We start from the raw sequence: 24,974 nt of genomic DNA, 5'->3' as shown, positions 1-24,974 counted from the left end.
CAGGAGAGTAGCTGATTTGAAAGATTTTCCACAAAAGGAGATTCACTCAGAAACACTCTCCTGCCAGAACTGAGAGGAAGGCATTACTGAAGATTAACATGCAAATCTTATATTCTCTAACAGATATCATTCAAGGCATGTATGCCATAACACATACATGCCACATGTAGTTGTCACATGTAGTTGCCATGTTCTTTCAGTGGCTCCTAACAATCCCTTAAACTAAACATAGCTAAGACCATCGTTTTAAAAGTCATACAAGTAACTGGAACTAAAAGTAAACAGTTGGCTGATAGATAACAAGTTTGTGACACATGGGAATGTTTGCTTTTCATTCCACACAAGCCTAACTAGTCATAGGTCCCAAGTCTTGAAATCAAAACCAAGAGCCACTAGTCTCTTTCTGTCCATTTATTTCTGTGAATACAAGTGGGAAACTCGGATAGGAGGAAGGCACCTTCCCCTGAGGGGTTTTCCCCCAAGGTTTACAATACAGGAAGATACTGCTCCATGCAGCAAATTTAATAATAATAATAATAAAAAGGCACACAGAGCAACAGCATGCAAGCTGGACAGCAGAGCTCTTTTTTTTCTCCCTGGGCCTCAGTGCAGCCAAAGTCTGTGGTCATCAACCCATAGGGAACAAAGTCCATAGTTATTGCTAAGGTCCTGGGATCAGAGCAACCCAAAGTTGTGAAGTTATGTGGAGGGATGAACACTGAGGCTAACCAAGGTAGTAGGAATGAAACCCTTGGCCTAGAAGCACCCCACCTGCATACAGAGCAGGGGGAAATTCTCAGGAAGAGTTGGGCCCCACAGAAACAAGGGACCACCCACATTCAAGTATGAATGGCAGGGCACCAATAGGGCAAAGAGAATGGAGTGAACAAAGGGCAGCACAAACTTGGAGAGCAAGGAACAAAAAAATCCCACCTGGATCACATGGAGTACATAGAACTAAATGGATAGATGTGCCCCATCTGGCAGGGTTCTGCTTTGGTCCAGCTCTGGAAGGAGCCCAGCCCAGGGCAGACACAGGCACTTTGGAGACCTTGGGCTGGATCCAGCACCGACAGCCCAGGCGGCCTTTCTCCCCTAGGACAGGTGAAGGCCAGGCAACGAGGGATAACAGGGCAGTTGGAAAGGTGGCTTGGAACTGCAAGACAACAGTCTGTAGGCACTTGGTCTGGCTAACAGGCTCAGACATGGGGCCGGTTGGTCCGGGTCACCTTGAGCCCACCCACTAGTTGGCTTTAGCTTTGCCATTAGCAATGGCACCGTTCTCATGGAAGCCATTCTGCTGGGTTTTTGGCATGGCCTTGGGCAGACGCTTGCCTTTGGTGTACGACTGGTACCAGAAGTTGGAGAAGAGGATGAAGAAGATAACACCATAAATCCAGATGAGATGGATGAAGATTGGGAACTGGTAATCGCAGTCAGGCATGAAGTAATACTGAGAGATGTGGACTGAGACGAGCACAAACTGCAGCTAGGAGCAGAGGCAAGGAAAAGGTCACAAGTATGAAGACAAAAGCCATATCCCCTTCCCCTTCCACAAATGAAACTATTTAGATGGTAGCAGGAGAAAGAAATGCTTAATTCAGTTTCTTCAGTCTTGTCCATTCAACAACAAAAAAACAACAGCAAAAGGGGGGAGAGGACGGGGGGATCGGTCCAATTGATTCATTCAGATAAAAAAATAACAGCTTAATTGGGGGGAGAAGGGCGGGATACAAATATATGTAATAAATAAATAAGTAAAATTGCCCATGCCCTTTTCTTCATTACTTACCAGCTGAATGGCAGTGATGTGCTTCTTCCACCAAAGATACTTCTGGTATGCAGGGCCAAGAGCTGAGACCCCATAATAAAAATACATTACCACATGTACTATAGTGTTCACCATAGCATGGAAAGAGCCCATTCCTCCTGTAACACAATATGGAGAAAGGAAGGCCAAACATAAATATGCGCAAATATCTGTTCACATGAAGTCAGAAGCATTATATATATATAAGGGAGCAAGAAGGGGATATCAGAGATCATAAATGTAGTAGCAACAACCATATAAAATTATCAGAAGTATTTATTACAAAGTATAGATTTATCCAGTCCTTACAAAATTAAGCCTGAATCTCCTGTAGTAGCTGCATTATAAGCATATATGCAAAAGTTACATGTAAAGGTATTCACGTGGTCATCTATAAACTCATACAACAGGGGGTAACTTGTTCCTATGAAGTGCATCTTTCAGCATCTTCTACAGTTCTTTACATAAGTTTTCTGGCCATGACCTCATCCATTTGTCCCATGCCATAAGTGCACTTTCTGCCTAAACCCTTAGTTCCCTGGATTCCAAAGACGCAACCAAGGATCTAAGGATAGGCAGGACACAATGATGGAATGATAGGTGGGATTGTATGATTCACAGGTGACCACTCTAAAGAAATTCAGTTATAAGTAAGAAACCTGTCCTCCTTCTTCATGATCTCTGACTCACACAAACTAGTTACTATACATAGCTCATGTGACTCAAGAAAAAGCAGTCCTTCCAAACACAATCTCTGTCTGAGATCTAATGCCCAGAAATAAACGAAATGACTGTCATTTAGAAGTAGACCATGCTCAAAGGCAGTAAACAAAGCCATCACTCTAGTTGAGTGGCTTCTAAGTTGTACAGGAAGTCTTTTGCCTTCAAGTTCATATGCTAATCTGATGGCTGCTGTGATCCATTTCAACAGAAGTTGAAGAGACAAAAGGAGTTCCTTCTTTGCAAATGAGTAACAAAAAAAGTATTTTTTTTCTAGCAGAATTATAAAAAGGACAGCTAGTGAACGGAGATAATATTCCAGATCAGTAATAGGATTCTGTAGTGATGTTGGAAGAATAATGTCTTGATTTAGATGGAAAGCAGACACTACATTCTACAAAAGGAAATGTCCAGTCACAGGACCACTTTGTCTTGATGTAAAGGGAGGTAAGACTAATCAGTCCACAGAACATGAGTAATCTTAGGACACATGAAGTCACTAGCTTGAATGGCCTCTTAAGATAGTTCTACTGAGGACTGAACAAATCACAGGTGAGTGTAGAGTCTTATATCCCTTCAGAAAGGTTTTTGTTAGCAGGTCCAGGAAGCAGGGCTCCCATGCATGCACAATAATTTGAGACGTTGCATGTCAAGGCACTTTCTGTTCCTAGTTGCCAAATCATGAACATCTTTATCAGCAGGCACTAAATCTTCTGGGCATTATGAACAGTAATTGAGGGGTTTTGGATTCTGGTTTTGAGAATCTTGTATAATGGATGTAGAAACAATGAGTCAAAGGATTAGTCCAAGACTTATATACAAGTTACATAACATAAGGCAACATCCAAATGGCAGCAGCGGCACACACTGATATCAGCACCCTTCAAAAATACAGCCACTTATCTGCAACTTCACTTGTAAATCAAGAGTCTTGGCTATATCTATATATATCATCTGATCAACAGTTGGCAAAACAGGATCAGTTTAACCCAGAAATACCAGAGGAGATTTACTGACAAGCACTGCAGAAAACAATTCCAAGTCGCAATCCAAGGTGGAAATGAAGGATGCAATGCTGAAAATGGAGGTTGAGGTGAGAAGTAGCTTGAATAGTATATATTTGGTGTGAGTCAACACAGTATCAGGCACTGTTTTCTATGAAGATTGTTCATGTTACGAACAAGGAAAAGTAAAATATAAGTATTGACTCCTACTGTGACACTCCCCCCACCCCCCAGGCAGAAAATCAATGTGCATGTGGATTATCTCAGCAGAAGGGTACGCAGATGCTGCTCCTGTGGCAGGCAAAAAACAACCAAGGGTTTAGGCAGAAAGTCTGCTGGTATTGAGTGTGGGCAGGATTACTGCCAAAAAGCTTATATAAGAGTTCAAGAAAGTTCTGAATGGTGCACTGTGAACGGACAGCTCAATTTGTGTAACTCGCAGAGACTACAAAGAAAAAAGTGAAGAGGTATATTTACAGTATTTTTACTTATTCTTTTTCAATATCTGGCTGAAGCCAATATCACAAAGAACTGAAAGATTACAGGCTTTCATTTCCCAGTAACTTAGAAATCATCAGATGGGCGTTAGTAGCTAAAGGTCCTGAACTTGCTATGCCCTTCCCAGCACACACTGCTGTACTCCCACAACATTATCTAAGAGCCCTTTAAATAATTATGGTGCTGTGTTTTCATTTTAACTGTCATGTCTGCATACATAGTGGTGGGGAAGAGGGACAAGGCCATCTCGGTGGTGGCCCCTCAGCTATGGAAGTCCCTCCCCACTGATATTAGAGCGGCTTCCTCCCATCTGGTTTTTAGAAAGAAATTCAAAACCTGGATATGGAACCAGACATTTGGGGAATAGCGCAACCACATCCATGGTTTTGATATAGTCGAAGCAGCTTAGACTATGTTGGCAGGAATCTTTAGCGTCTTTAATTTTAAATTGTGTTAATATGTTTTATTGGATTTTAAGGTAAAATATGTTGTTTATTTGTCTGTTTTATGCCTCAATGTGGCATTGAATTATTGCCAAAAACTAGAAGCCACTCTGAGTGAGACAGAGTGGGGTAGAGGTACGATATCTTCTGTGTTTGTGCTAAATGACTGCTTTTTGCACAATGCATTTTAAGTCATATATTTACTTATAAGGTGATGGTCCTAAGACTATTACTACAAAGAAAATTAAGGGATGCATGCTTATCAGAAGAGAAATGTACAGCACAGTAAAAACACTCATAGAATCATAGAATCAAAGAGTTGGAAGAGACCTCATGGGCCATCCAGTCCAACCCCCTGCCAAGAAGCGTACATATACATGATACATGCTACAATTGATCATAATAGAGGCAGTGTAACAAAGTCACACACTTGTGAATAACTGCACACATCGTGGTTTTTCAGGAGATGGAGCCAGGCCCCAGATTACAGACTTCCCCTAAATCTCACCTGGGCCAAACTTGACACCCCACCACCAACTCCAGGGTAGCACTGAATGATGGAACACATGGAGGAAGGTCACCTGATCATTCTTCTTTCTTAAGATAAAGATCACCTGGAAGTAACAACACAGTGTGAGTGAGAGATGAGTTTCTGGTTTGGGCCAATGTTCTGACTATGACATCCCCTTCACCTCAGGATGTTAAGCAGAAGAACCAGGAAATAATAGCCAAATTATCCCTAAGCAGTCTGTTATTGTTCAGTTGTGAGTACCAAAAGAAACACAGACATAAAAACATCACTTTCTTCCCCATAATATCTTGCTCTGTTAATTGGCCAAAGTTACTCACTGTAATTTGTCACTGGTAACCATACCAATATGGCTAAGAAAGGCTGACTGGCCACCATCTTATCTAAATATAAGCAAAATTATTGAGGAATAGAACAAAAATATTCTATTTGTATCTTCAGTTAAAATACTAGTAAGAGGATAAGAAGTTTTGGGTATCCAGGAGCCAATTTTGTCCACAAGCCACAGACACAAACCCACTACAAATCTATACATGGCAAAAAGTCCCTTTGGGAAGGGGAAAAGCAGGAGCTATACTTGCTTTAAAGAGAAACTATAGAACCTGGAGGTTTCCAAGACATTATTCGCTGTGTTTTGGCCACAATATTTTTTCCCAGTGGATGAGATACCAGGGGGCTTGGGCTGTACGAGAACCATAGATCCTAGGTGTCTCACTTCTATACTAGAGGTCTCACAGAAGCAAGAAGGGAGTCACTTACTGTGTCCATCAGTTCAATGAACTTCGAGAAGATAAAGAGCCAAGCCACACGAACCATCTGCCAAGAGATAGAGCAGAAATCAGGTATCTCAGCCAACAAAGCACATCTAATTTCCCCCTTGACTCTTCAAGCTTCTGTATCATAAATACATCTCTCCTCTTTGAGATAGATCACTACAATGGTCTGATAACTCCCATGCTGATCATTACATTCAGAAAAAATATATAGAAACACAGAGGGACTTGGGAAAAATAAGCAGGGAGAGAGGGGTTGAATGAAGAGAGAAAAAGAGGGTAGAGCTTACTCGGAGGGCATTGGGTCTCAGAGAAGTATCCACAGGGTCACATCTCCAAGTATATTCAGTCAACCACGCTGACATAAGGAACTGCAAGAAAAAACAGTAGTTAGAGCATACCATTCATGTACTTTTCCCTATTAATACATTTTGCCAATAAAGTTATATTCATCAATTATGTTTAATACCACGTTTATTGCAGATCTTTCTTTTCAGCTCTCCTACTATGAGCAAGCTCAGAGCAAAGGTTTGTGGAATTTTTAACTAAATGATATATTTTGCTTACCAATTTATATATTGAGCTTCTCATTGCTAGGATTTCCAATTATTTTTTTCTCCCTATAAATCCAGTTTCTGCAATTAAGCCTTATTCTACACCAAGATACCAAAGCAGGCATTTCTTAAAAATAGTTCCCTTGACTCGGACTCATTACTTGACTGAATTAACACTACCTGATGTTAAGGTTGTTTTAAAAAAATAATGGCAGTGGGAACATTATACTCCTCCACTCAGATTGTGGCATACCAAAATTAATATTTGTAGTGGTAAAAGACTGTACATTTATAGTCAGATACTCAAGAACTACTAAGATGCAGATATTATGCCATTCAGCTTGTCAGGAGACACAACCTGATATTGCATAATAGTCTATTTTCATTTAATATTTTGATAATGTAAAAAAACTTACAGAATATTGTCTGTTGAGACTATGCTTACTATCCCTCTTATTTAATTTTCTGATAGGAAAATTGTTTACTTATGTATTCATGTTTGCAATAACTGAAATCATCCTAATTTATGTTTTCAATAACTGAGCCTTATCAAAGATTAATTACACGTATACAGTTGGCCCCCAATATCTGCCGGGGTCTAGTTCCAGGACATTCATTGATACCAAAATCTATGGATGCTCAACTCTCATAAATGACATGGTAAAATGGTATCCCCTACATGAGTTGGTGAATAACTCAAAGTATCACAGAAAGGCTACATCTGAGTGTGCCTACACTTCAGTGTTGTGCTCAATTCTTGGGATGTTTTTCTGAATATTTTCAAGCCATGGTTGGTTGAATCTGTGAACGGAGAACCTGTGTGCATGGGTATTACAAATCTCAAAGAACAGTCGAGAACTATAATTATGTTGTAAACTTGTTATAGACAGGACAGCTTTTCTGGGGTGTAACACATAACCCTCCTGCCTGATTTAAACTATATATTCCTTCTGCACCCATAATGTTTACATTTGCTAGAGTAGGAGAAGCCATTAATAAACACTGGAAAGATTCCCCAAGCAATAGTGGCCACACTATAGCACTGACAGCTTGATCTAATACAGCAAGAATGAAGAAGTTTACCTCATAGACCATGTAGAGCGACAATGCTACCATGGAGAAATTATAAACAATCATGAATGTCTTGAGGTTCATAGGCTTCCGGTTGGCCATGAGCCGTGGCCCAAGTGATAGTACAAAGTACACATAGCTCAATAAGATACCAGTTGCGAGCCAAGGTGAGCCCATAAGTGGATATGAACTAATTCGGGGATCTGCAAGAAAAATTGGATTATTCAGATACATCAATACATAAATGTAAGAGATCTAATCTACAACTTCTTTAATATCAATGTCCTGTGCACTGGGGATGGATTTTAAGAATTTGAAGTGACAAGTATTTGTGACAGAAGTTATGAATCACGAGGAGACACCAATTAGGGATCCCAAGAGGAAAAGTAGCATTTATGTCTTTCACTCCTGTGACATAAAGAGCCAAACTCACCTGCTCCCTTTATGAAGTCTTGATACATATTCACCAGTGAATCCATGGCAGCTGTTCTGTAAAAGAAGCAATAGGGTAACTCAGTTAACTGGGAATGAAACTAATAGTGTTTAAGCTAAGCATAATCAGATTATGACTCCACAACAACTGTCTAAAGTCTAGATGAAATAAATTATTATTTCACCTCTCCTCAGCTTTGCCACTTTTGTGACAGCTTCCAGGGAATCCAACAACTGCATATTTACTGCTTCTGCTATAACCAGCTAGAGGATGGAAGTGGGGAAAGAGATCATGCGTTCTTGAACACTCTCCCCTACCAGGCCCCTAAATCCCCGGGATGCTTTGCCGTGTCATCAGAATCAGTTATAAAAGACCATTGTAGCATAGTATATGCCAGCACAGTAGGTATACCCTGTTTAATCAAGTCACAATTTCAGTCCAGACCACAAAGCTCTGTGAAAACAATTTCATTCTTATTTTCAATATGGAGAAGAAATGGATATCATCGGGTCTCCATGCTACAAAAACAAGCCACATGCTATTTCCTAGAATTAATACACAGGCACAGTTTGCACATGCTCTAACTGCATTTTGTAAAAACTGTCAAAAGCCAATAATTAGTATCTGGCTCAATCCTTGCTTTTCACTATCACTCCTTGTAAATACTCCCCAAATTGTTCATTCACCAACACATATAAAATAAGGACTAGTTCAGGGGCAGAAGTCTTGATACCCTTCAGATATTGTTCGACTGCAATTCTCACCATTCTTTATCACTAAACATGTTGGCCTGAACTGCAAAGAGCTGCAATTTATCAACATCTGGAGGGCTGGTTTATGTCAGAGCTTCGTCAACTTTTTCAACTCACAACCATTTTCCACCTGAGAAGTTTTTCCATGACCCATGGTATATAAAACAGGTATAAAAACCAAATATTTACTGATAAACCCCTGTGCCGGCAAGACTGAAAACAAACAGGTCACAGGTTCGAATCCAGGGAGAGAGCAGATGAGCTCCCTCTATCAGATCCAGCTCCTCATGTGGGGACATGAGAGAAGCCTCCCACAAGGATGGTAACACATCGAAACATCTGGGCGTCCCCTGGGCAACGTTCTTGCAGACGGCCAATTCTCTCACACCTGACACGACCAAAAAAGCATTTGCAAGGCTTGCAAAAGAGGTTGATTTTCCTTTTTGTGGAACAGCTGAAACATGTTCTGCAGAGTCCATTGAAAACACTGCAAATTGATGCTCACATATTTGTGTAAATAGGTGGTGTTCGGCAACATTTTACTGTTGCTAAATTTTTCAAGACTCTCATTTGGGGTCGGGGGCACATACGCAGTGATCTATATTAAAGACGGACAAAAATGTGGTACTCCAGATTATACTGGATTCCAATTTCCACAGGCACTAGGTAATATAGCCAACAATTAAGAATGCTGGTGAAAGCATCTGGAGGCCACATATTGTCTATCTTAACATAGAGGAAAGAGGCAACACAACTTGTCACTAATACACAAAATAAAATTTCTATTAACCATTTCCAGCACTATGAATGATAAGACAATGCAAGTTCCAATCCAACAAAATTTCTACATGTTTTCCATCTCTGTTCTTGTTTTAGAATACCATTAGAATCCATCTTGCCTGCGGGCCAACATAAGATATGCTTATTCTATGCATCAGAAGAAGCTTATAAATACAGGCTGTGCATCCCTCATCAAAAATGTTTGGAAACAGGAGTGTTTTGGATTTTGGAAAACCAACTAATTTGATATCTTGGGCATGGGACTAAGATTAAACATGACATTCATTGATGTTTCATATATACCTTATACACATAGCCTGAAGGTAATTTTATACTATATTTTAAAATATTTTTTTTTCTTTTTGTGTGTGTCAGGAGCAACTTGAGAAACTGCAAGTTGCTTCTGATGTGAGAGAATTGGCCATCTGCAAGGACGTTGCCCAGGGGACGCCCAAATGTTTTAATGTTTTACCATCCTTTGTGGGAGGCTTCTCTCATGTCCCTGCATGGGGAATCGGGAGCTGACAGAGGGAGCTCATCCATGCTCTCCCCAGATTCGAACCTGCAACCTGTAGGTCTTCAGTCCTGCCGGCACAAAGGTTTAACCCACTGCGCCACCGGAAAGAAAATGTCTTTACACTTAACTATCAGAAAGTAATGTGTTCAATATCTCAGCTACACATGTTGACAAATTTGGATTTTGGAATATATTGTATCTGAAGACAAAGGAAGCACAATCTGTTTCCCTATCAGAAAGCGTAGTGATGCTCAATACAAGTTATTGCAAAATTAGCAGCATTGTTATTCCAACATTTTTATCAAATTGGTTACCTCTTACAGGCATGCACATGCCAATTTTCCCTTCTTAAAAGACTATTTGTTATTGTATGACTTCAAATAATTTCTATTTTTGGCAACCCTAAGGCGAAATAATTATGGCATTTTCTTGGCAAGATGGTTACGAAGGATGTTTTGCCTTTGATTTCCTCTGTGGTTGAGAAAATGCAACTTGCTCATTTTCAGTAGGTTTCCACCGAGCAAGGATCTGAATCCCGGTCTCCAGAATTACTATCCAAAACTCAAATCACTATATAATGCTGCCTCTCAGAAAGGCCTCTAGCACAGTGGTTCCCACCTCTTTTTTTGCCACGCCCCATCTAAGAATCTCAAATCCGGATGCCACCCCCTCCCAAGACATATTATTATTATTTGAAAAGTTAACTCCCATTCACAGGAGGAAGCCTAAAAGGCCATTAACTTGATATAAAAAAGCTTCCAAAGAACATGGTATCCATGAAAGAGCAAAATACAATAATAAAATGATTTCAGTAATCTGCATTGAATTCAGGGAAACATGTCCAACTTCATTTTGTGTATTTGGTGAGAATATGTAAGAATATCCTGTCATCTGATGTTAATTTTTTTTGCAGCTGATAGTCTTCTTTTTTTAAAAAAAAAATCAAACAGAAATATTGACTTACCTATGAAAGTAATAATTTTGTTTTGATTTTTTTCATAGATTTCTTGCTTCATTTATATGCAGAACAAAAGACATCTTTATAGATTTTGTATAGCTTGAACTGTTAAAATAACACTTTTTTGTGCTCGTGCACTTTCTGTTTAACTCTATGCTCTCACCACTCCTCTCTATTAGCCGTCTTTCCCTCTCTCCGATGTCAATTACTGACCACTGTGTACAATCCAATTTTAATTTAAAAATGAGTATGTCCCAATATATATTTATATACTGTATATGAGGCCCCTAGAGCTATAAGAAATGCAAAATAAATCACTGTTAAGAATTTATTCTTGAATTGCCCCCTTTCAAAAACAAATTGCATCTCTGTGGAGTGTGTGCTGGGAACCAGAGCTTTAGCAGATGTAAATATAGCAAGGGAAATTGCTAGACTGACATCCTTAAAAGCTAATAACAGCCTAGTCAACTGCTGTACTTTGCAAAAGCCTCATTTTCTCCTTTGTAATCTGGTCATCATTAGTAACAGTAAACAAATCGCTGGAGTTAAAAGAGCTTAAAAACTACTATTAAATAGCTATTCAACAATCAAAATTAAAAAAAACCCAAAATCAAAACTAGGAAGATTAAAAAGTAAACATGCCTAGAGAATGTGTCTTCCAATATAAATTCCATACATTCTTTCACACAAGCAGGCAAATTTTCCTTGTTATCTTATATTCCCCTCTTTTCTTTCAACAAACTAACAGAATGCATAAAAGGGATAAGAATATTTCCTCAAGTTCTGCTTTTTCAAGCTTTATTATTGTTTTAAAGGAGTTTTATATATACAAAGTTAAAAAAATACATCTAAAATCAAAAAGGGCTTTATCCTCTTTTTCGATAAAGAACTCAACTTCATAAAGAGTATCAAGGCATAGCTAAATAGAAAAGGATAGCAACCAAAAGTCCAATAAACAGTAAATTTAACAGCTAAGATAATGGGTTGTTGTAGGTTTTTTCGGGCTATATGGCCATGTTCTAGAGGCATTCTCTCCTGACGTTTCGCCTGCATCTATGGCAAGCATCCTCAGAGGTAGTGAGATAATATGTGAGGTCTGTCAAAACGCTTCATGTCTTTTTCCCCAGCACAAAATACTATAAAATACCCATACAACCAAAAAAATAATTAACATCTAAGAATTCAACTTTAGAATCAACAGCAAGCCTAACCATTTCCCAATTTAAATAATGATTTTCCAAAGGATATATCATCCTTTAGCTCCCTGTTCTGCATTATGCTTTTAAGGATGCCATGCTGGCCTAATTATGTCAAACTGAACATGCTCATATAAAATCTAATCATATCTTTTGAGAATAAGTTCCATAACTTGATTGCTGGTAAAGAGGGAGCAAGAAAGCACCAGGAGTATCATAAAAACAGGTACAAAAAAGATATCAAAGTCAGCACCATTATGAGGGAGCTGGCTTGATTTTCATAATGAAGGGATGAGTCAAGAAAGTTCACAAGAATGAAAGAGACCATGCCCAAAGTTTAGTAACAATCCATAAATTCTGTTCCTGGTTTCCCTGACACCATGAGAGGCCGTGACAACAGAACAGTCCTCAGTTATAGTATAGCCAGAAAGTTCATACAGTGGAACCTCAACTTAAGAGTGTCCCAACTTAAGAGCATTTTGAGCTAAGAGCTGTCACTTGACCCAGGTTTTATTTTGACATAAGAGCAGCATTTTGAGTTAAGAGCTAGTTCCAGAGGGAGTGCTTCAAAGGAGCAGACTCCGTGCATTGTGCTCTTGTCTGCTTTGGGGGATTGTTGTCTGCTTTGCTCTTGGCTGCTCTGAAGAACTTTGAGTTATTTGATTTTGTGTGTTTTTTATTCCTGGTATGTTTGGCTTCGTCAAGAGAGGGAGGGAGGGAGAGCAAAGAGGGAGGGAGGCCGGAATGAATACAGTATGAAAAAAATGATGCTTTTGCCTCTTTGCTTTGTGTTTCCTTGCCACAACTCTGTGCTTCTACCATTTTAAAGTTACCTTTTTCTTGTTACATGTTTATGTGCATTTATACATTATTTGTTATTTATAAAGTACATTTTCTTATTTAAAACATGTTTTAAAAAAATTGGAGGGTGATCGGAATGGATTAACAGCATTACAATGGGAAAATTCACTTAGAGATAAGAGCATTTTCAGTTAAGAGCTAGGTCACAGAATGAATTAAACTCTTAAGTCAAAGTATCACTGTAGTTAAAGTCTCCACTATATGTAGATGTCTTCTAGGTTCAATGTGATAGTGAAGATAATGTTCTGGCAGTTAAGCATTAGAAGGAAAGGGGGAAAAGAATAATCTAGATCAGCCTTCTCCAACCTGATGTCTTCCAGATGCACTGGACTACTTCCTGTAATTTCCAGCCAATATGACCACTGTCTTTTCTTCTGTCTCTAGGCAGGTTAACTATACATAATATTTCAGCATCTTATAAATGCTATAGCATGGATAACAAGAAAAACTACTACAGAGTTTGCAGAGTAATTGCTTTTTCTGAAATAGGTAGGTCTTGTGCCTCAACTATCTATCCCAGTAGCAAGTACTTTCTCTCAGTAACAAAAGTGCCTCACCTACCTAACTGTAGTAATGTGGAAAATTTAAACTACAATAAACTAATTTTCGTATTTCTTATATTCTTATCATCTCTCTGGCTCAGAAAATTAGCCTCACTTTCACATCACACACAAACATGCTGCCCAGGCTATTTATTTCTTAAAGCACGACTGCACAAAGAAGGAAAAATAGTTTTGTCTTATATGGGCCCAACCTGTTCAGCCTGTTTGGAAGCAGGAGGGAATTCAAGCCAGCATGCTATCACACAGCAGCCCAGCCCAAATCTTAGGTTGTGGAGCAATTCTGCTTTACAAAAAAAAAGAACACAGTACAATCTCTCTCATCTGTTGTGTAAGGGCAGGGGATAATTGAAATGACTTCAGAATCCCACTCCTACACATGTCAGATCACACTATTGTCTAGTTACTACCCTTTACTAGCTCCTATACATGAAAAATGTGAGGCAAGTGAAACTGGAAGGGCAGCTTAAATGGGAATTTTTACCAATCAGATGATGGTACATTACTAGACAGCCATGAAAAATGAACCCCAATCTTATCCCAAAGGATATAAGTTTTTTTTCAGCTAAGAACTCTGACTTGATCAAGAAAGCAAAGGCTTTTAACAAAACTAGGTAGGTGAAATGACCGTGTGCATAATGATTTAAAAACACTATTTTTTTAAAAAAAATCACATATAAAATACTAAATTTATCTCTCAGCTCTAAAAATTTCCACCTGCTTTCAAAGATTGATAGGACAGTGCATCAGTCTCTATCCTATTTCAGCAAAGAATTACAAGTAAATTTCAGCACAGACATGTTAAATGAGCTTGTACTCGCAGCCTATTAATTAATTAATTAATTAATTGCACAATCACAATCAAAGTCATGCATGCTGTGCTTCCTACAATTAAAAACTGTCAGTCATTAAATTTCAACTCATAAAAATAGCACTAGTCTTTCCCGCAGTGAAAACTAATTACCAGTTCTTGCTTCATGTTCTGGGTTCTCTGTGTCTTTCTCAATTCCAGCAGATTAAATTTACACAATCTACAAAAACACAGGATGAGTGATGCTGCACTCATATGGGTGGCTGTATCATGTAAAACAAAATAATTAGTTATGGCAGAAAGGCAATACAGGAAGAGAGAACAGACCATGTTACAGGAAAAAAATGTCAAATTCTTCTGAGCATTAGGGAGACTACATCTGCAAATATATTGACACCCTTCCTATAAGAATGGAAACATGCTAAGTATAAACAATGCAAAATAAAGGTGCTGAATCTAGCAATTGGAATCAGTGTTCTTTCAATTGCTAACCAATTTTTCAGAGCAGAACCTTCCTCTGCAGGCAACAGACATATTTTCATTATTTTCGTCAGTATAAATTATTGAGATACAGCACTTTAAAAACAAACAATTAAAAAACAACAACCAAAATGATGTGGTGACCAAATAATCTAATCTACAGCTTTTGGATATAGGCTTCAAGACCCAATATCACCTCTAATCACAAGACTGCCAATGCCTTCTGCATCTCTTGTTCCAACTGCTTCTCTGCAAAACTGTCCCAAAGCATTCAAATGGAAATATATATCTTTTTCAGGATTTTTTAAGGGAAGCCATCAGCCAGCAATGCTCTAATAACAAATTAGAAACAATTAATCAGATAATCTGGGATCAGATCCTGGGACAGATCAGATCCTGGGACACAGGGCAGTATAGGTCCAGCCTCAGTTAACCAAGTACTGAAACAATGATTTTCTGATGCTGGATTAACAACTTGACAATGGCAATGCATATATTAATTACTACTAATCATTATATAAAAAAATAGGAAAGTATCTAAAAATACCATGTTAGACTCTCCTACATGTTGTAAACTGAATTCATGACGAGAATTGCACTAAAGAATATGTGAGGTTGTATAAGGTAACACGGGGAGCCCCCGGTGGCGCAATGGGTTAAAGAGCTGAGCTGCTGAGCTGGTTGACCGAAAGGTCGCAGGTTCGATTCCGGGGAGCGGCGTGAACTTCCGCTGTCAGCCGTAGCTTCTGCCAACCTAGCAGTTCGAAAACATGCAAATGTGAGCAATCAATAGGTACCACTCCGGCGGGAAGGTAACGGCGCTCCATGCAGTCATGCCGGCCACATGACTTTGGAGGTGTCTATGGACAATGCCGGCTCTTCGGCTTAGAAATGGAGATGAGCACCACACCCCAGAGTCAGACATGACTGGACTTAATGTCAGGGGACAACCTTTACCTTTATAAGGTAACACTTTATTTCAATCAGAATTTTCTGTTAGTGATTTAAACTACAATTTATTCCTATTTACTCAAGTCTAATGTGCCATTGAATCTAGTGTGCACCTCAGTTTTCAAAACCCTGAAACTAAAAGAAGTATTTGGCTGCCAAATGTAATGGGCAGCAGCAAAAAGTGAACTCTGCAATTTGGCCAAAAAGGTGTGCATTACAGACGCTGCCTGTTAAGAATTCATTCTTTAAAACAAAAGTATTAGAGCACCAAAGCTGCTGCAGAATGAGTTTACTTTAACTGTCCTGGATCAATACTATGGAGTCATGTATTGATCTCAGCTGCTCTGAGTCCCCTTGTGGAGATAGAGTGGGATACAAATAAAGTATTGTTATATATTATGGGGGTTGCAGTTTCACAAGGTCTTGAGCCTTCTCTGCCAAAGAATGTTGGTGCCTCACCAAACCATATATCCCAGAATTACATTGCATTGAGCCGTGGCAATTAAATTAGAAGTGATGTCCCTCAAATAGGAGCTCCAGGTGCTCTTGAAGCAGCTTCCCCTTTACCATATTATTCTAATCTAATGTGCGCCCCTAATTTTGGTGAGTTCAGACAGACAAAAAAGGTGAGCATTAGATTTGAGTAAATAGGGTGATAGGGTGGTTTAAAACAATCTATCAGCATGACAAAACCATGACATTACAGAAACTCCCCAAGTTACAAACATCTAGCTTACATACAATTCATAGTTAAGAATGGGGATGAGACAACAGGAAGTGAGATACATCTACCCATAGGAAGAGAAATTCACTCCTGAAAGTTGCCATTAGGAAAAGGTGTCTCCACATAAGCTTTATCACCAATCCTTGTTTTTACAAAAAGCCAAAATGTTCAAAATCTAATTATCACAGGGACAGAAAGTGAGGTGAAATCTTCCAAACAGGGGCACAAACAGCAAAACAAACAATATTAGGGGTCTTAACTCTTCCCTATGCTATCCAAAATCAGCTGAACAGGAACCCACCCCTCTGTGCTTTCTAGTGGGTACCCAAATGGCTTTTATGCAGACATACATACAGGCATTAAGTCCAAATGTGTCTCTCCTATCACTACAATCTTTCACCCTTGAATTCCAACTCCACCTACCTCTGCAAACAGGGTCCTGGCAAAACTATAACAGGACATATCAGGTTCTTAGCGCTGTTGAATCTCCAACCTACAGATGTTCCAAAGCCAACAACACAAAGCTACGCACCCACATGAGTGACTTGCATAGAAGTGTTGTGCCTGGTACTGCCACCCACATGGGAGCAGGGAGGAATCTCTCAATAGTATATTGATGCATGGAGATGGAGGAGGGGATTGGAATGCTGGTATGACTGGCCCGTTGGGGGGCTGCACAAAATTACCAGAGCAACAAAGAACAGGCTGCCCTGAAATGGAAAGAAGCATTCATATAGGGAACTGCAAGACCCAAGCCCTCTCTCTATCCATTATAAAATACAAACCAACTTTGAGTAAACTAGCTCAAGCCTACATTTATGATCTTCTCTCTCTTCCAATGTGAGGCTACTCTTGGAAGCAAAATGTCACATTTTTGCTGGTTCACAAATGTGTCACAGGACATAATATAGGACTGTCTTAATCTAAGTAAGTTTTTTTTAAAGGCCACAGTGGTTCAGGCAGCCGCAGAACAAAGCAAAATATATGCAGTTACTAGGAAGGGACAGGACTGTTCATATGAATAAAACGAGAGAAATGAAAGAAAAGGAATCACTAGGAAAGCCCTGAAATTTGCAATAGTGGTCTAACTTCCTGGCCTAGGTTCTCTGGGACATAAATGTCACTGTGTTTTATTAAGCCATAGTTCCCTATAATGCAGACTGAGGTGTAGCTAAGCCTTATGAATTTGAAAGGGCCCTAAAGGTTCATGTTTTTGGCATCTGGACAAACAGGCTCAGGAACTAGATTCACAAAATGTTTTTGCAAAAGAGACAGAAATTCCTCTCCTTGAACTAAGCTAAAGAAATACTCCAATTTTTCGTGCAAGCCTCCTCCCATCTTAAAAATACAGCTTCCCCTTGGGAAAATGAAAACCAATCTCAATAATAAATAATACATAAAATAAAAATTCTCTTTACATTTTAACTTGGCAATAATTTCCACAACAACTGTGTCAGAAAAGCAACGTGAAAACAAATTATATGCCTTTATTAGTATTGGCATATAATCTTACTATTCCATTTCAACGCAAACACTGCCATTTTGATTAGTATTTAAGAATATACTTTACATGTTTTTACTTCGTGAAAGGTTGCAAAGTTATACATAGAGCCAACTCTACTGTAATTATCAGGGTTCCCAAACATGCGGGGTGGGGGTGGAGGGAGATTAACTGGCAGAAAACAAGCAAAACTGTTTTCATTTCAAGAATTTAAGATAGCTGCCTCTGTCAAATCTCCACTGTGGTATGATAGTCAATTATGGCTGCAACCTCTCCCAGCCTCCCAACTAAAAGCTATGGACACTGTATCAATAATGAAAATCACATGCATTTCCTGAGGGATAATCCCAGCTTGTTCTAGATAGGGTTCCTGCATGAGCCAGAGCAAAAGATATTTCGCAGTAACTGAACTGTAAAAGAGACTACTGTTAAATCCCCTGAAGCTCTTTGCATAGGTCTCTTTGCTCAGTAATAACTGGGAGCTACCAATGACTGGTAGCAATTCCCAAAGGCTACCAATGCCCTACATCCTCATATTAAAACCTAGAAAGACAATGAACACCACCGAACAAGTTGGGATGCCATCTTACATATCAAGATCTAAAAGAATGATCCAGGACTACATAATTCACAGGGCCAGCTAGATTGCTGCATACAAAAGACTATAGTTTCGTACTCTTGTTACAGCTCCAGGGCAAATAAAGTAGGCACATGATTCAAGGAAGACTGCCCTTCTCTGGTAAAATGGCCCATGAGTCATGTATACATAGGTTTGATAAGAATACATGCCCCAGGCGACGAGACCTTGCAGCCGCTTTGCTAACAAATGGGGCTGGGATTCAAGCACAAATTAGCAAGTTATATATAGGACTGCACCCCAAGGTATAAGCCAGCGTTTGAGGGTGGAGACTGCCTTGACCACATAAATTCGAGTGTGCTAACATTTGAAATAAAATAAGCATATTTTGTAAATAGCAGTAATGGACATTAACTGACACAATGTGGCATGTCTAAGTGATAATAAAAACTATTTAAAGATCAAATATGTTTTACCTTTGTTCAGATTTAAGTACTGCTCTTGGTATGAAATCCCAGAGCTTCAGTGGTCTAACTAAGGCAATAGTCCAGTAGGCAATATTCTAAGAACACCGGTCTCTCTCACAGGTACATTCCTCAGACCTGGTTATAGTCCATAACACTGCACACAAGAAAACCTGAGTTCTATTTTGTGATGAAACCTTTTAATTTTTGTTTTCAAAGAAGTACTGTGTTTGTTGCAGCAAAAAAAAAATCCTGATTCATCTTGAAAATATAATGCTTATGCCATGATAAATTTCTTCACCTTCAAGATATCCAAATAGTCTATATTCTTATTAGCTTTGTTCTGTTTGTGCAAAAGGAACCATGTCTTGATGCTTCCTTAATATGGGAAATGTCCAGACTAGAGAAGAGCAAATTCAGAAATTTTTTGAAAGGCTCAGTCAAATGTCCTATTTTCAGAATAAAAAGTTGATAGACCAAGATGTGCTCCGTAAAGGTTGTTTCCACAGCCAACCATCTCAACACAACCTCAATAAAGATGTCAAAGGGAGATGCCAATTGATGATGCACCAGTCTAGTTAGAGGTAATATATTTAAATCCAGAGTCACTGCAATAAAAGCCTTTTAACATAAATCTTATAATCATTAAAACGCAACACCACACAATGGTTACATGCATAATACTAGACTTTCTTCCACCATGTATGAGTTCCAAATGTGTATTACAGAAGTTGGCTTCTTCTATAAATAGCTGTGTTGGTATGATCCTGCCCTTGAGATGACTGTAAGGCTTCAAGGATACTGAATCATATTAATGTTGGCAATCTCCTTATAGGTGTTCTATAGCTGCCTTTCAGATATAAAGACTCTGTTTTGTTTGAGTTGGCCCACAAACTTTGCCTCCATTATCAATAGAATTCATTACTGCATCTTACAGCAGCAGTTGAAAGAAAAGGTTTAAGATGCAGCACCTGCTTTGCATGTATAAGCTCATCTCACAGGTTACGGGGAGACTACATGTACCTAGAGAAAAATAAAAAGTAATGTGCAGTCGCATGCAGCTTTCTGAGAATTGTTAATCTCAAACCATCAACGCTTTTTAATCCCCACAGCTTTCGGCTATAATTTGCAGGGTTAAGTAGATACACATAAAAGATCTGTAACTCCTTTCTCTTTTCTGAAGATTCCCACACCCACTTAACTGCTTGGTAGCTCTCATCTCCACTATAGTCAGCACTTCATGTTTATGGAGGTTAGGGATATAGGAACATGAATATCACTAGCTCCACACACTTAACTCTTAATACTATTGCCCATATTTCACACATGCACACACAAGTACAGTGTATATATTTGATGTGTTTATGATTTATTAAACTTTTTTAGTTTGATCATGTGCATGTGCCATCTGCAATTTTCCACAGTAGGTGACAAAACCAAAAAGGTCCCATTTTAAATATTGATGGCTAAACTCACAAATAATCAAATCTGTGAAAGTTAAACCTACAAAAGTCAGGGTTCAAGTGTATTTCTATTCTGCAAATTTTGACTTGATCTTGCAACAAATATTGCCTCTACTGTTTGGGCATGGGGGCTTTACAACCTTTTTATTTATGCAATGCCTTTGACACGAAATTAATAAAAGCCCAAGAAAACCACAGGAGCAAAAAAGGCTTAAGCAGTCAATTATTCCTATACTGGGAAATGGTACTGAAAAAACAAGGATTATGGAGAAAGATACATGTAAGTGTGGACGTTAGTTTTGTAATAATGACAGGTGTTAGTTTGATGTTGGTATCTGTGATCTCAAATATTTTAAAGACCCAATCTCATATGTAATTCTATCTCCCAAGATGGCTGTCTGATTCCAATGGCTTTCTACATTTTAACATCTTTGTAGGAATTGGTATATTTGCTATTTTCTATGTAACACCAACTGAATCTTGCAGGTCCTTCAATTTAGTACATTATAATACATTCATTATTTCAATTATAATTCAAATTAAATTAAATTAATTCAAACACACTTAGTGTATACTGAATTCAAAATCAAATAATTGACATACATTAATATATACCATAAAGTTTCCTGAGTTATAGCTATATGAAACAATTTATTACAAAAATGTGAGCTATTATTATATTTGTTCATGTTTGAGGTAGCAAAACTCTTTGCCTATGCAAAAGTTTGAACATATTGTTGTCAACCAAAAAAAAAGTTATTGTCCCCCAAGCTTATTAATGTCAAATTCCCCACAAATACCAACACGTTATATCTACCTAATCTCACTTCATTTGTTCTTTGGAAACAAAGCCTAGGTGGAGGTTTTCTAGACACCTTAGAAAATAATGCAGTGTGTGGGTGCTGCCAGTTGCTCCTAGCACCTTACTGCTATTCCCACTCCCAGTTTGCAAAGTTATTTGAAAGTTTGTGCAACCAGATCACCACTGGATAGCACCAATTTGTGTGGTGGGACCGGTTACTCAGAAAGAACACTTCCATTCCTTGCCTGCAGGTACAACTAATCCACAAGCTGGAAATGAATTTGCTAGAAAAGCACGGTTCACAAGGTTAAGCAAAGGCAGAGAGTGGGAACCCAGGTAGAGAGACATCAGGTGCTATTGCTCAATTTTCAGCAACTGAGAAAGAAACCAGGAGTGCATTTATATTGTAAAACGAATACAGTTTTAACTACCACAGTCCAAGGTTATGGAATCATGGGAGTTGTAGTTTAACAAGGTCTTTGGCCTCTTCTGTCAAAGTGCTGGTGCCTCACCAAACCACAAATCTCAAAGCATTGAGTCATGGCAGTTAACGTGGTGTTGAGTTGCATTAATTTTACAATGTAGGTGTATCTAAGGTTTCTTGGCAAATCTAGGCCTGGCCAGCTCTTAAAATGGCTCCTCTCCACCCAGATTAAGAAAATGCTACTAAAAAATCTTTCTTTAGCAGGCAAAGTGAGTCAGAACAGTCAATCTCTTGCCACTGTTAAAGCAGTGTCAAACTTCAGGAGAGAATGCCTCTAGAACATGGCCATATAGCCCAAAAAACCTACAACAGCCCAGTGTCAAACTTCATTAATTCTACATGGAGATGTACCCTAGGCCACCCTCAGGAGGCCCATAACCCCTTTTTCTAGGCTTGCAATACTTTTAAAAGCTACATATCATAATGGTGGCTATACCATGTTTTACTGTCACTCCTTTTAAAAAGAATCACCTGTTGAATCTGTCACAGATAGCTCAAGAAGTAGCAGAATACTATTATATGTATCAGGCATGGGCAAACTTGGGCACTCCAAGTGTTTTGGATTTCAACTCCCATCATTCCTAACAGCCTCAGGACCCTTCCTTTTTCCCCTCAGCCGCTTAAGCGGCTGAGGAGGAAAAGGAAGGGGCCTGAGACTGTTAGGAATGATGGGAGTTGAAATCCAAAACACCTGGAGGGCCCAAGTTTGCCCATGGCATATCTATATAAATAAAAATGTAATGTTCGTTTGTGGGATTAACAGAACTCAAAAACCACTGGAAGAATTGACACCAAATTTGGACACAAGACACCTAACAACCCAATGTATGTCCTTCACTCAAAAAAAATTGATTTTGTCATTTGGAAGTTGTAGTTGCTGAGATTTATAGTTCACCTACAATCAAAAAACATCTGAACCCCACCAATGATGGAACTGAACCAAGCTTGGCACACAGTTCTCCCAAGACCAACAGAAAATACTGAAGGGTTTGATGGGCAGTGTCCTTTAGTTTTGGAGTTGTAGTTCACCTACATCCAGAGAGCACTGTGGACTCAAACAATGATGGATTTGGACCAAACTCTACAAGAATACTCAATATGCCCAAATGTGAACACTAGTGGAGTTTGGGGAAAATAGAATCTTGACATTTGGGAGTTGTAGTTGCTGGGATTTATAGTTCAATCACAGAGCATTCTGAACCCCACCAATGATAGAATTGGGCCAAACCTCCCACACAGAACCCCCATGTGGGCCACAGCAACACGTGGCAGGGGACGGCTAGTATACATACATACATATACCTTCTGAAACATGTCAGCTGAGTTGGATCTGCCAATCTGTTCCCACAGTTAAAAAGTAGTGTTGAGGTGCATATATTTTACAGTGTAGATTAGGCATGGGCAAACTTGGGCCCTCCAGGTGTTTTGGACAGAAATTCCCACAATTCCTAACAGATTGTAAGAGCTCAGTCCAAAACACCTGGAGGGCAGAAGTTTGCCCATGCTTGGTGTGGATGCACCTTGCAGCGCCCTCAAAAGGCTCAAAACTGGGAAATTTAAGACAGAGAAGATATTTTGCAGTCACTCTTACTTTTTTTTTTTAAAAAAAAGTCACCTGTTGAATATCTGTCACAGATGCCTCAGGAGGCAGAAGAAAACAACCTACAACAAGAAAACACATACAAGGGAGTTCACCAGATTTTGCTGAGGGAGAAAAAAAAGTCACCTGTTGAATTTCTGTCTCTCACAGATGCCTCAGGAGGCAGCAAATAATAATAATCAACACGTTTTAAGCAGTGGTTCTCAACCTGTGGGTTTCCAGATGTTTTGGCCTTCAACTCCTAACAAAGTGGTTCTCAATCTGTGGGTTCCCAGATGTTTTGGCCTTCAACTCCTAACAAAGTGGTTCTCAACCTGTGGGTCCCCAGATGTTTTGGCCTTCAACTCCCAGAAATCCTAACAGCTGGTAAATTGGCTGGGATTTCTGGGAGTTGTAGGCCAAAACCCCTGGGGACCCACAGGTTGAGAACCTCTGTAACAGCTGGGAATTCTGGGAGTTGTAGGCCAAAACATCTGAGGTCCCACAGGTTGAGAATCATAAAGTTTGACAGACTTTACTGAGGCAAAAAAAGAAAACCACCTGCTGAATGACTGTCTGTCACAGACGCCTCACAAGCAAGAGGCAAACAATCGATGCGTGTTTTATAGATCCTGAAAGTCCCTCACGAGGTAAATGCCCAACACCTCCTCCTAGGCCTCTCTCCCTTTGGCCTTTCCCAAGGCCAACTCCTGCAAAACTACCCCGTTTCTGTAACTTGAAGAAAAAGGAAATTCCCCTCATGGTTTTTTCTTTCCTTCCTTCCTCCTTCCCACACAAGTGGCGCCTTTGGGAGGAGAGATAATAATTCCTCCCCCCCCCCCCCCCCCCAATCCCCGCCTCAAAGGCCCGGCAGCGACTCCTGAGGGCAAGCAGGCCTCGAAAGGAAAGAGAGGAAAGTCTGAGCGAGGAAGGCAAGCGGACGGGGCCCAGGGCGTGGCACGGAAACGGCCTCGAGGCCTTCGGGCTCCGAGTGTGGCACTCACCGGCCAGGCGGGCGGATGGAGGCAGGAGAAGGGCCGCAAAGAGGGGCGTCCCTGAGGGAGAGAGAGTGAGGGAGCGACAGCGCGGGCAGCACTTCCTCCTCTGCAGACCCGCTTCGGAGTCACCCCAGAGTTAAAGGGAACCGCCCAGAGGGCTCCACCGTCGCTGATTGGCCGAGCGGCGCTGACTGCAGGTGACGTCACTGAGGTGGGGCCTTGGTGGCCAAAGCGCGCCCTTGTCGCTGGGAAAGCTCAGAGAGAGAAAGGCCCAGGCTGGAGCATTCGGCGCTTGGCTCAATGCTGTGGAATCAGGGACCATCTACCCTGCATAAAGTTGGAAGAGATCTCGTGGGCCAGCCAGTCCAACCCCCTGCCAAAGAGCAGGAAAATCACGGTGGTCCACGCTCTTGTTACATCCAGGATAGACTACTGCAACGCACTCTACGTGGGGTTGCCTTTGAAGACTGCTCAGAAGCTTCAAATAGTCCAAGGCGAGAGGCAGCCAGGTTAATAACTGGGGTGGCATACAGGGAGCACACAACTCCCATGTTACGCCAGCTCCACTGGCTGCCAGTTTGCTCCCGGAAAAGAGATTTAAAGATGGCCTCAAAGCCAACCTTAAAATCTCTGGCATAGACACTGAGAACTGGGAAGCCCTGGCCCTTGAGCGTTGCAGCT

The 24,974-nt window shown here is 40.0% G+C and overlaps 1 protein-coding gene across 4 annotated transcripts; it reads right to left on the bottom strand.

Annotated features, from left to right (window-relative positions):
- Positions 1-396: 396 nt before the first annotated feature.
- ELOVL1 (ELOVL fatty acid elongase 1) lies at positions 397-24,449 on the bottom strand. 4 transcript variants are annotated; one of them, XM_060773302.2, is made up of 9 exons: positions 24,300-24,449; positions 23,332-23,378; positions 7,836-7,891; positions 7,415-7,605; positions 6,068-6,148; positions 5,764-5,820; positions 4,984-5,089; positions 1,793-1,929; positions 397-1,489 (listed from the first exon to the last, which is right to left on the bottom strand). In XM_060773302.2, exons 3-9 carry the CDS (start codon positions 7,879-7,881, stop codon positions 1,244-1,246), a joined length of 864 nt encoding a protein of 287 aa, XP_060629285.1. In that variant the 5' UTR covers positions 7,882-7,891; positions 23,332-23,378; positions 24,300-24,449; the 3' UTR covers positions 397-1,243. The 4 variants fall into 4 exon arrangements, with proteins under 4 accessions (XP_060629285.1, XP_060629284.1, XP_060629287.1 ...); XM_060773301.2 differs by lacking the exon at positions 23,332-23,378; XM_060773304.2 differs by lacking the exons at positions 23,332-23,378; positions 24,300-24,449 and adding an exon at positions 16,849-16,871.
- Between the last annotated feature and the right edge of the window lie 525 nt (positions 24,450-24,974).

The sequence above is a fragment of the Anolis sagrei genome, chromosome 4 (genome assembly GCF_037176765.1).
Source record: "Anolis sagrei isolate rAnoSag1 chromosome 4, rAnoSag1.mat, whole genome shotgun sequence".
NCBI classification, from domain to species: domain Eukaryota; kingdom Metazoa; phylum Chordata; class Lepidosauria; order Squamata; family Dactyloidae; genus Anolis; species Anolis sagrei.
The sequence above is the reverse complement of the archived record's forward strand: the minus strand, read 5'-3'. Positions and strand labels throughout refer to the sequence as shown.